This window comes from Molothrus ater, chromosome 1 (assembly GCF_012460135.2).
Source record: "Molothrus ater isolate BHLD 08-10-18 breed brown headed cowbird chromosome 1, BPBGC_Mater_1.1, whole genome shotgun sequence".
NCBI classification, from domain to species: domain Eukaryota; kingdom Metazoa; phylum Chordata; class Aves; order Passeriformes; family Icteridae; genus Molothrus; species Molothrus ater.
The window spans coordinates 71981981-71995099 of NC_050478.2; the positions used below are offsets into that span (position 1 = coordinate 71981981).

Consider the following 13119-nt stretch of genomic DNA (forward strand, 5'->3'; position numbering starts at 1 on the left):
GCATTTCGTAATTGCAGATGCTCAACCAATTGGGAATTAAAAGCAGAAAAACAAGGACTCCTAAATATAGCCTAAACTAACCTATTTCTATAAACCCATGGACTGAAGCTTTGAATTTGTCTTGTGCATGTCTATCGGGCACTCTTAATTTGACAGCCTGTGTAAAGAATACACAGAGGAGAGATTACCTTCTCAAGTATGGGATGGTATTTAATTAAGTGGTATTGTATTTTTATTTATTCATTAGAAACACTAATTATTCATAAAATCATAGACTAGCTTGGGAATGATGCTTGAGAATCGTGGAGTGTGATTCCTGAGACTTCCCCAGTTTATTGGGGAAGTCTCAGAAATTGCACTTTTGGAATTGCTTTTGGTTGCAGAAAGTGTTTGATACATATGACATTGCACCTGATCTTTTTCATTGTTGCAAAGCGTAGTATGCTGTTGTGTGAGCAAGTGTTAGTAAACATTTTATTTATGCTGATATTAAATAACCCCTTGGCTTCCTTACTTGTAAATGGAAAAAAAAGTCAAAAAGCCCCACAACATTGTGACTGAACTGTGCCACAGTTGTGAAGGGAAAAAAAAGATTTGTCCTTACAGAGGTGATTTTGTTTGCCACAACTACACACAGAGCAAGCAGAAGATCATTGTTTTATGGGCACATTTTCATTAGGGGGTAATGGATAGCTCATTTGTAAAATTGTGGTGGATTGTTTGTAAGGGGGTGATCATATTTTGCTCCAGAAGATAAATGGTCCTTTGTTATTTAGCACTGGCTGGGGACTGCTGATTTTTGTTTCTAGACTGTATTATCTCGGATAACGAGTTTTACAAGTAGTGTGCCAAGAGGGAGGCATACAGGGCTGAAGCAGAAACTTTATGTGAGGATAATCTATATATTTGTCAGTAGAGGTGTCAGTAACTCAGAAGGAGCTGTAGGACTGTACCTGACTTGTACAGGGGCTTTTAAAAATTATGAATCATATATTATGGAGTGCTTCTGAGCCAGTCAGACTGAAATACAGCCAGGTCTGGCAAACACTGTAGCACCTTTCTCAGGAAAACTCCATGACACACCTTTGACAATGCACAAGGGGTGCAGTTCTGGCAGCATCTCTGTTCCCTCTGCCATCAGTCATCCACCACTGTGAGGCTGTACAATGATATTATTTGTGACAAGGCCATGCCTGGGGCTTTGTTCCTCTAACCTAACTTTGAGCATTTACAGCAGGTGCATAAATTAGGACCTGAAGGCTCACTTTGAAGTCAGTGGAGGGAAAAATACATTTTTGAAGCCATTTATCCCGTTCACTGAATATAAAAGGAACCAGGGTTATCTAGCGTCCTACCCTAGGCACCTTTTTACTGAGGTGTCTGAGGTTTGATGAATCTGTGTCTGGACAGATGCACCTGTTGGAACTACTCTGTGAGTCTCTGCAAATCAGAAAACAGAGCCTCTTCCTGCCCACGTATGCTCACAAGCTTCAAACTGGGAGCTGGAAAGAGACAGCTTTGAGCAAGTGCCCTGTAATGAGGAGAGGCAGGATAAGTTGCAGCTTTGAAGAGCTTTGTGTTCTGAAGAAGGCAGAGCACTGAGGGGTTAGTTCATGCTCCGTGGAGAGCTTGCACACCCCAGGGCCTTATAGTATTGGAACCAAGAGATTCTAATCCCGGGCTGATTTATTTTATCTGTTCTTCTTTCATTTCATTTTTACAGAAAATATTTTCTTTCAATGATACTGTCAAAATCTTTTAGTGATGTAATGTCTCTAGAAACCCTATCATGGTTTCTAGAGACAAATTGTTTGCACACCACCAAAATAGCTAGTGGTCAAGGTAAAACGTATATTTAATAATTTTTATTGAAATAAAATTGGTGGATTGCAATCAGCATAGTCTCCAGGACTGGTGAATGCTGACCCCTTTCCCAGACTGGGCAGAATGACATAGCTGAACAGGAGCTGTTGCAAAGTAGCCAAGATGACAAAGCAAAGCCTGTTTTGCTCCTCCTGAGTGTTCAGACCAGGAGTACTCACAGTGACGGACATGAACGAAAAGCTTGTTTTGTACCTCTGGTAAAGAAAGTTCTTTCATTATAAGGACTTTATCTTTCTTACCCACGTATCGTCTTAGATGTATGAGTTGGACTGGTTTGTTTTGTCATTTGCAGCACAGAAAATGTAGTCACCTCTGTTCTCTCCTTGGTCTACCAAAATCCCCTGCCTACACCGTATTCCAAAACATCTGCCAGTCTGGGAGTTATCAGATGTGTGCCAGCCTTAGAAACTGCTGGCCAAAACTGAACCTCACCATGGGTATTGTGAACATGCTGGTGTGTGCATTGCTGTGCTTTGTTGTATCATGCTCTTCACAGGAGCTCTGTTCTCTCCCTGCTTAGGAAGCACTGCAGAAAATTCGCCAGAAGAACACAATGAGACGTGAAGTGACTGTGGAGTTGAGCAGCCAGGGCTTCTGGAAAACAGGGATACGCTCTGACGTCTGCCAGGTGACTGAACTGGAGAGATGCATTTTCATTCTTGGTAGCTGCCATTTACCTTTGCAAGGGTTTCTTCTAGACTGAGGAACCAAATAGAAATGAGTACCTCAGTAATATCTATTGATCTAGGGAACTATTCTAGTGTTCTGTCCACCCCTTCTATACACACAAAAAGGGTAATTTAAAATATAAAATTTTCTGCCAGGGGTTGATTAGTGCAAAGGAGAGAGGTTAGGAATGGCCAGTTTGAGGCTGGAGGTTTGCCAAATATTGAGTCTAGTGTGGAACTCTTAATCCATCAGGTTTTATATAATTTATTATATTTTTAATAATTTTTTATATTATATTCATATTTTTTATTTATTATATCTTTCTATTTAGATAGCTTTTAAAAACACCCCAAGTTTTACAGCAAAGCATGAAGAAATATCTTTTTACTTAAAAGAAAGTAAAAAAAAAACTAAAACCCTGCCACAATTACTTTTTAAGGTGAGCCTCAGTAGAAAGCTATCTTTCAGATACTCTGTTTCATATGCATGACATCTCCAAGGAACATATCTCTGTCAGATCCTGTTCTGAAGCAGTTGACAGCAACCAGCTTTGTGATATGATAAGAATAAATGCAATTTTTATTTAATTTTGTATTAGTAAAATTTGAGTAGTAGTAACAGCCACATAATTATGCTAGAGATATACTTGCATTATTTTTTTAGCTGTTGCTTTGATTATATTATTTAAGAGTTAAATGCGTGCAACTTCATATTAGTTTAACAATGTGGAGTATAAATTAGGGGGGTTGCTAGGCAAGGGTATAGGTAGAAATTTCATTAAAATCTTAAAAGTCAAAGGGGAAAATTCTAGAGTGAGAGAAATGTTAGTAACTAAAATTGCTTTTCTTCCATCTGAAACATTTCTTGTGATTCTACTATTGCTTCAGAAGTAGAGGGAGAATAGTGGCACACTATCTCCTCACATAGCTCAGGCACATCACAGCCATTCCCTAATTTTTCTATTGTGAACTGTATATGTTTTTATAGCTTAAGTAAACAGAGTAAATTTCCAATTTAGTCACTTTGAAACTGTTCTATGTTATTCATATCTTTTGTGATTCATCTCCTAATGTCTTGAATATTCCTGTCTCATTTTGTTGAAGGACAGCAGAACACCAAAGAATGATAAAAGTAAAGCTGTTTCACAATTTTTGTGCCCATCTGCAGCTGTAACATCTAAATCAGCCAGTTCTGGTATGAAGGTCCTTTGATTTGATTTCTTAGAGAGGCCAAGAATAGGCAACTGTGTGTCTGTAAAATGAAAGATTGCTGCTGTTGCTACATACTTTTTCCCAGATTAAGAAGACTAAAACTAAATACGCATAAATCAGCTCTGGGGGCAGAGCTCAAGTGCACTGATTTAAAATTACTGCTTTTAAAAGCATTGCAGTTTAGAAGATTGAAACTCTTTTAAGTCACTTGTGATAGCTTATACTTGCTCCGAGTTCCATGTAGCCCTAATGACACTGGTCTTTGCTGTCTCAGAAATGAACTGCTTGAAAGGGGAGGAAAAATGGTGAGTAGAATGTTCTAAAACAGTGTAAAATGTCTGAGTTCTGACAGGCTCACTTGAGGTTACCCAGTATATCAAGTGTAATACTTGGCCACTGAGCTGGGCAGCATGTAGTACTCAGTGTGGCAGGATCTGGCCATGCTGAGAAGACACAAGCTCTGTTCCCCCTCTCCACCCACACCATTGTTGCTGGTGAGCCCTCAACAGCAGTGTAGAGTGTTCAGCATTTCACGCATTCCAAAATATTGCAGCTCACCTGCTTCCCCTTAGCAGCTTCAGGTCAGGAGCCCCTGCTGTCCTGGGGGATGAGGGCACTATCTGAAGGCCCTTGAGAGAGTCTCTGCCTTGCCGTGCTAGCTGCAGCAAGAAAAGGACATGCAAAATATTTGAAATCATACATATTTTAAAAACATCTCTTCTACAGAGATAAATACATAAAACATCAGAAACATTCAATAGCCATAGTCCAAGGTGATGGGTGTTGATTGACTCAATCAATCAATCAATCAGTTAGTGCCAGGAAAACAGCATTTTGTCAATATAACTTCAAGAGTCAAACTTAAGTCTTTCTGTGTGCTCCCAGGTGTCTTTCAATTCTTTTTTCACTGCACCACAGCTGATAAAAGTCTGAAACTTGGTATCTTAGTCCTCAAATGCAGGGACACACATATTGGTGTGAAGAATGTTAAGTGTTGCTTGAGGAGACTCTTTCTGTCCAGTATGGTGGAGTGTAGAGGCAGGGAAGCACAGTTGTCTTGTGAAACTGTTTCAGGTTCGGTTGTTTTTCAATTAATTCCTTCCATAGGAAGGAATTAATTGAAGGAACACATAGGAAGCACATAGTTTATATGGAGATAAAAGGGATGTTCTTAAAAATAACCTCAAAAAACTGTAAATGAATGACATAGTAACAAACTAAAACTTCTTAATAACACTTCCTAATTCTGCTTGGAATGGTTTTATATTTCTCTGCCATTTGGAGATCCAGGAAGTCTTTTTCTTGCGTATTGGCTGATTATTTCATCTAAGAGAAAAGGACCAGGGAAGAGTTCCTAGTAACAGCTGGCTGTACATGAGCCAGCGTGTGCCCAAGTGGCCAAAAAGCCCAAAGGCAGCCTGGCCTGTATCAGCAATAATGTTGCCAACAGAAGCAGGGCAGGGATTGTCCTCTATACTCAGCACTGGTGAGGCTGCACCTTGAATCCTGTGTCCAGTTCTGGGCCCCTCACAGCAAGAAGGACATGGAGGGACCTGAAGCATGTCTGGTGAAGGGTCTGGAGCCCAAGTCTGATGAGAAGTGGCTGAAGGAGCTGGGAGAAAAGGAGGCTCTGGGGAGACCTTATCACTCTCTACAGCTGCCTGAGAGAAGTTTGTAGTCAGGTGGGAGATGGTGTGTTCTCCCAGGCAGCATGTGACAGGACAAAAGGAAATGGTCTCAAGTTGTACCCAGGGGGTTTAAGATCGGATATTAGGAATAATTTCTTTGCAGATAGGGTTATCAAGCATTGTAACAGGTTGCCCAGGAAAGTGGTGAAGTCACCATCCCTGAGGGTATTTATAAAGGTCTGTGGAGCATGGTTTAGTTGCTGGAGTTTACTTCAGCAGTTGGACTCAATTTAAGGGTCGTTTCCAAACTGAATGGTTCTGTGATTACCTTCCAGCCCTGTGTTTAGTTCTCAGGAATTTCATGGTCTTTTTCTTAAACAGAAAATCTTGCCATTAGTTAGTCTTAATTTTTGATCTTGTAACATTCAACAGTTTGTATTTTCTGCTGTTCTGTCATTAGTGACCTGCAGAAATCTCTAACAGCATTTATTCTGTAAATTATATGTCATCTACTTCATATGCTTGTTTTTCTTGCTTCTCTCCATGCTATACTCATTTCCTCTAATCATACACAGTCCTTTTTCTGAATTAATTATGACAGCCCTCAGATTTTAATGCCCTTAAAAACACCTTTATTTTGAATATATTCATGTTATGTCAGTAATAGGAACAAGTAGAAAAAACTAGTTCACAAATGGTCACATGCATAAAAGTCTTCAAATCCTGCATTTCTCCTGTTTCTCTCTACATTCTTATGCAAGAATTGTGATGTTGATATCATACTTGCTATAGTACTCTACTCATAAACTATACTAATTGCTTATTTCAACCCAGATGCATCCAAAGTCAATATTAGTGGAGAATTCTTTAGAAACACTCAGAGATGGGGACTGCTATTGTTACAAAATAGAGTTGTTGTTTTTTTCAATTTTATTGATATTTTCCCCAACAGGAGAACATTGTCTGTTCCTTAGACAAACAGCAACCTTTCTGATATTTTTTAGCACATTAAATGTGCCAGACTACGGCATTTCAAAAATCCCATAATTCTTCCTCAAAAGGAAGTGAAGCAAAGGGCACAACTGTACTTGAAAATTGAGTACCTACTGTTGTTTGGTGAAAGCTGGCTAAAGTGGTGTAAAGTGTTTCTTCCTTAATGTAATGAGGCAGAAGGGAAGCAGTGCTTCTTCATTTTTGAAGCAGAGTGTTAAATGAAAAGGTACAAATACAGTGTTGTATTCAGTCATAGCTTCTTGAAATTTGCTGTTACTGGTGACTGTGACGATGTTCACAGGGGTCCAAGGATGAGGGAAGAGACGAGGACCTGACTCTGTTTCAGAAGGCTTGGTTTATTATTTTATGATATATATTATATTAAAACTATACTAAAAGAACAGAAGACAGGATTTCATCAGAAGACTAGCTAAGAATAGAAAAGGAAGGAATTATAACAAAAGCTTGTGGCTCGGACTCTCTGTCTGAGCCAGCTCGACTGTGATTGGCCATTAATTAGAAACAACCAACATGGACCAATCTCAGATCACCTGTTGCATTCCACAGCAACAGATAACCATTGTTTACATTTTGTTCCTGAGGCCTCTCAGCTTCTCAGGAGGAAAAATCCTAAGGAAAGGATTTTTCATAAAAGATGTCTGTGACAGGTGACCAGGTAAAAAAAAGACATTTTTTTACCTCATTGAAGTTGCTTAAGTAGAAGACTGGATTTATATATTTATTTCTTTAGTCTGAGTGGGGCTGTGGAGATAAAAACATATGATTAAGTGCTTTAGTAAGTGAAGTATGGGAAACTGGGATTTTTTTTTTTCTTATTTAAACCAAAACAGTAAACTAGAATTGTAACAATTGGGAAGTGTTTGTATTTTTAGCTCAGTCAACTGAATTCTCTGTACAGTAAATTTGAATGATTTTGCTTATTGCATTTGTCTTTTCAGCATGCAATGATGCTTCCTGTCCTCACCCACCATGTCCGCTACCATCAGTGTCTGATGCACTTGGACAAATTGATAGGCTACACTTTTCGAGATAGGTGCTTGCTGCAGGTAAGATAGGAAAAGAAAACCCCAACATCTTGCTGGTTTCTCTCCATATTACTGAGCTCATCCTCAGTAATGAGCTCATGAAGTGCATGGCATTGTCACAGCTTGGATGGGCCTGGTTACTTGTACTGCAGATCTTTTGAAAGTTGCAGTTTTCCCAAGAGACTTCTAAATAGAGATATCTATTGTTCACATAGATATTACACCTACCTTTGCTCCCATGGTAGATCTGGATTTGCTTGTAATGTGTAGCAAGACAAAAATGCAGTTACTGAAAAGACTGTCAAGTACTCATTTCTGGGTAAGTTCCTTTTTCAGGTATTTATAGAGAATACAACATTATTCTGCAGATGAGTGGATGTGCCCTGCTTCTTGTTTTTATAGCCAGTTGTTCCAAAAGAGAATAGTTAAAACATTGCCCTTTTTTTCATTTGTAGCTAGTGAATAGAAATTTGCAAACTTCTGTTTAGCTCTTGATTTTTGCAAGCACATGATGAATTTTTTTTTATTAAGAAGCAAGAGCAGGAACTGGAGAGGAGAAGTTCTTACTTGTTTTAGATGCATCCATGTCACATAAGTAGCCTTTTATGTTAGTGCATATTTGGAACTGATTTGCTTCTGAGGCTGGTTCTTTGCATGGTGGCCCCTTTCCTCTTAGACTTTTTTCTGAGTTTACTGAAGGAAATTGGGGACTTCTGTTCAGAGCTTCCTTCTAAGGTAAGCATCATCTCTCTCCAATGAGTGGACTAACTTCTAAACATGGCAGTTTTTGTCTTTTTTTACAGATTTTACTCCCGAATAATTTTAAGGAAATGTCTTTTCTCACAGCTTCTCTGGTTTCTAGGATTTGTTTTCCAGACCTTTTTTCTACTGCAAGTTACATTAAACATTGAGCATTTTCTAGGATTTGGTTGTTGGCAGGTTGTCTTTGTTTTAATGTCAAAGATAAAAATGCACTGATGAAAACTTTCAGAATGTTGAGGCCAAACACACAAACCAACAAGTAAATTTAATCAAAAAGAGATGAGAGCATAAAAATAAAGTGTTAATCATGTTTGGTTGTAACAAATGTGCTTTTTAATGCTTTGTCCCTACACTCATTTATTTAAAACCTAAAAACATTTTCCATAGCAGGAAGAGCTTTTAAAAAATGTATATAGTATCAGTAATTTGCTTGGGCATAGGCAATGTTTGATGTATAATTCTGCATTGATTGTTACCTATTTTATCATGGTATATTCTTTTTAAAGTACAGGCAGGTTAAAAAAAGATTACACTGAATTATCTATTCAGAAAAGCTGTAATGTGTCATCTAGTCCAGATGGAGCAGAATTTCAGAATGTGTGATTACAACAAATTTAGTAATACTATCAAGGAATTAAAAAGGACTTGGAGAAATTCTTATTGTTGATTAAATATAATTTTACTCTTTAAGTTTTGTGCTTAGAAAGCAACAGACAATGTTTGAATGAATTACTGAATGTCTTGCTCACAGTCTGCAGCACCAGTCCTGCATGCATGTCAGAAGTAACTTTCTGCAGCTTGTATTTTCCAGTGTTCTCTCTTTTTTATACAGCAAGTTTTGTGTGCACATACTTTTATACATGCACAATATTTTGATCTGTGTATGTGTAAAGAAGGAGTAAATCTGTGAGTTTGCAGGATGGAGTTCTGAAAAACAAGCTGTAGTTCTATTTACTGCTGCCATTTCTGCAGTTGTGATGTCAGCAGCAGAGTAAGCTTTTGGTAATCTTTGGTGGTATATAGGTAAAATAGGACCAATCCTGTCATTCCTCTTCCATTTGAAGAATGAGTCCTCTATAGTCATGAGGGAAAGAGTTCTTCTGTGATTAACTCTGCCAAGAATAATGTACTTGTTGTTGTTTCATTCCTTGAGCTAGGAGAGTTTTATAGATACTTAAGGAATGTAAATATGGATGGTTGAGAAGCTCTTTTAATTACTTATTTTTTTAATATGAATATTTATAGTTCAGTGTTAGAGTGAATATATTTTTAAATAAGCAAATGTATTGAAATCAGGTCAGCAAAGCTGGTAAGCAAAAGCCTTAAAGCAAATTGACAATTCATGCTTTTTCTCTTCTAAACTAATTTTTCTTTAAAGAAAAAAATGATGACAGTTAATTAGTTAAATTGATGATTGAGCAGAAATGCTGCTTCTTTCTGACATCTGAAATAGCTCACCCTACATTTAAATTGCTGGAACCAAGTTTCTGATTGACTGCATCACTTTGTAACCTTTCTTCAAACTGAAAAATAACTATTACTAGCTACTGGTCTAAGATAATGTTTTTCTTTCATTTGAAAAAATACATTTAACCCTTTTTTTTCCTGTATGTGTTACACTATAGCTTGCTATGACTCACCCAAGCCATCATTTAAATTTTGGGATGAATCCGGATCACGCCAGAAATTCTTATCCAACTGTGGGATTCGACAGCCCAAGTATGGAGATAGAAAAGTTCACCATATACACATGAGAAAAAAAGGTATGCTATTTACACCACTTACATTTTAATTTTTCTCTTACCTCACATTTAATCAGTAAGAACGCCCTTTGTTCCATTATCATTTCCTTGGCCATTTTTCTTTTGAGAGATGCCTTCAGAAGAAGATTTCAATGATTATATGCAGACACTGGTGAGGTCTTTCTAAAAGACTGGATTTTGCAAATTAGTCAGCAAGTAAAGAGCTGAGAACAAGCAAGGGTAATAAATGGGAGGATGTATTTGCTTAGGTTTTTGGCAAGTACAGTTTTCTTAATTTGCTGCTTAACATGGTGAACGAACTGGAATATATTTTGTAAATGTTTCTTACTAATGTGAATGTGTGGTCTGTCTGCTGCAAAATATTCCTCACCCCTTTTTAAAGTATATTCAGTGATAATGAAGTAAATTATTTGTTGCTTATGTAATGTTTAGAATGTCCTTTTCATGCAAAGGTGGTATTTATCTGGCTCCCTGAGTGCAAAAATTCAATAATGTTGTTATGGGACTGTGGTCAGTTAGGCAGAGAGCATTGGTAAGGATTATACTTTATGTAATGAGCCCTGTAAATAACAGGATAATCTTGTGTACAGCAATTACAAAGTAACATTTTGAGTAATTGTTTTCTACATTTATTCAAAGTGAATTAGTGTCTGTTTACTTAATAGTGCATTGTTTATGTTTTTAGGGATAAACACCCTGATAAATATTATGTCCCGTTTGGGACAGGATGATCCAGCTCCTTCCAGGTAATGAAAATAGTTGTTTGCAAGTAGGGAAGCTGCCGCAGTGGGAGATATTTAATAGAAACAACCAACTTACTGTCGGCAACAGCTTTGGCAAATAGTTGAAGTGAAAAGTAATTTTGAATTGACTTTTATATTATGAAGGTGTGCTGAGCCTCCATTAGCAGTGACATAGTAAATGTTTGGTCATGCCTGCAGAAAATGTCTGAGGAAGGTTTTAACAGATAATTCTATCATTTTTGTTGATCCTTGAAATGAGGAGGACTAAAAGGCTACCTTTTTGCTTTCTGCAGAATAAAGATTTGTTGTTGTTGTTATCAGTGCTATAAATTGGATTCTTCATCATGTTTTCTCACAGTAGCACCTTCCTGGCATGGCACCTTGTTAACAGGAGTGTGGTGCTGAGCATGGGCTTTGCTGATTTACTATTCCAATTTAAAGACAGATGCAAAACCCATTAATGTTTTAATGCAATAATCCGTAAATGACCGCTAAGAATTTTGTGAGTATAAATATAGTTTAAGATGTGGTTTACAGCCACAGGCACCATATTGAGCTGAAGTTGAATACACAAAGCTCACAGAGGTAATTCAAGAAGCAGTTGCATGTGAAATCTCTTAAATGCATGAGCTAGATGGCAGTGTGTATTTTAGTCAGCTAGTGTTCTAGCTGGACTCAAGAGCCATCATTTTGAAAGAAGCTTGGGAATAGGAGAAATTTAATTCTGCATAAATTATTGTGGCACTGTTCCCTAAATGCTGTTTCATCTAGACTATGCCCTTTTCAAGCTTATTTGAATCCTCTAAAGGTAACATAAGGCTAAATTGCATTAATTCTTATGAAATAACACAAAAATGTAAAGTCACATTTCTGAGACACGTGTGTTTTCAGTTATGTTGCCACACAGAGGTATTGTAGATTTGCTCACACACTACTGTTTTATACAGCAGAAGTGTTTGAATTCTTTCAGCCCATAACAAAGGCCTGCTATTTCAGAAATTACACTAATTATATAATTGTTGGAGGAGTGACTATTACAATAAAAGCTGCCAAATACTTGACAAGAATCTTCTGGATTAAAAAAAAAATCCTGTGGCAATTGCCTTGATTCTGTTACAATCATATGTGAAATCAAAAATGGTGCTGCTTACTTGCTTTGGTGTCTGGAGCAGAAATTCGTATGTATTCAAAGACAAGCTCACATTCTTTTTCACCTGCTTGCCCTTATTAGTCCTTTGAATATAAGCAGGCAGACAGCCTGAAGGAAATGAAACTTTATGGAAAACAAAAGGTAAATCAGGAGCAGTGATGAAAGAAAACAGGAAATAAAAGATTCTAATAAGTTAATGGCATCTTTGGTTACATCTCCTGGTGCAGCCATTCTTTCTTCTGAGCTCAGAGGAAGTTACAGAAAACAAGGCATTTAAAGGTGCTAGAAAAATCCAAGTTGCTATTCCCTCTGCCGTAGCAACGATCTGCTACAGGGTCGTTCTGCCCTCCAGGTGTTAAAGTTAATTACGTACAGCTCCCTAGTGTCATGCACAAGGCTTGGAACAGGCTTTTTGTTTCAATCATCTGGTGCCCTCTGATGGACAGAGAAACCTGACCTCAGTGCCAGGCAGCAGTCCTGCTTCCTTTTCCCATTTTGTGAAACTTTGACAATCGCTCAGAACAGAACATATGGAAATTTCGAAGGTGGTGGTGTCAGTCCTGAGTTTCATGATTCACATAGTTATTACTCTGTTTTGGAAAGGATTGTAATCCAGAGAGGGTGTGGGAGGCTGCAAAAATTAGCATCGTGACTGATTAGCAATCAACTCTGATTTTTTTTCTGTTTTAACTGTGTTGTGTAAATAACCAGTATGTGTTACTTAGGTTATGGTGAACTTTAAAATGCCTTTTTCAGGATTAACCACAATGAGCGTTTAGAATTTCTGGGAGATGCTGTGGTGGAGTTCTTAACAAGGTAAATGGGGAATTCTTCAACAGTTCTCACCTTTGGATGTTATTATTATAGTGTTGTGTTCATTGAACTTTCCGGTGTCTACTTTCACTATGAATGTTTGCAGTCCTGCCTGGTATTTAGACCTGCTCACCTGAAGACAACTCTCTTGATAATTCTTCCAGTGGTCATGATAAAACAAGAAAGATTACAAAATAGAACGTTAGAGTTTCTCTTTCATGGAGTGCAGTTGGTTTGGGTTAGAGATTATTCAGCTGTAGACAAGTTGAACTTTTTACCCTTTTTTTAAAGGAAAGATATTTTTCCTAGCATGCTATTTTGTTTCCATGGGTTCTTTTGGTCTAGTTGCAAGGGAGAAACATTTATGGGTAATGTTGAATGTGTTGCAGTCCTTGTATTTCCAGTAATTAGGGCTGTAGCTGCCATAACAACTTAAATAGTTAAGCACAAATGCAGT

At 37.7% G+C, this 13119-nt stretch overlaps 1 protein-coding gene across 1 annotated transcript in view; it reads left to right on the forward strand.

The window, feature by feature from the left end:
* The window catches only part of DROSHA (drosha ribonuclease III), a 74455-nt gene that overhangs the window by 34496 nt on the left and 26840 nt on the right, over nt 1–13119 (forward strand). The window contains 6 exon segments of the mRNA XM_036397984.2: nt 2405–2512; nt 7345–7452; nt 9819–9879; nt 9882–9956; nt 10642–10702; nt 12606–12665. Coding sequence (XP_036253877.1) covers nt 2405–2512; nt 7345–7452; nt 9819–9879; nt 9882–9956; nt 10642–10702; nt 12606–12665 — 473 coding nt within the window.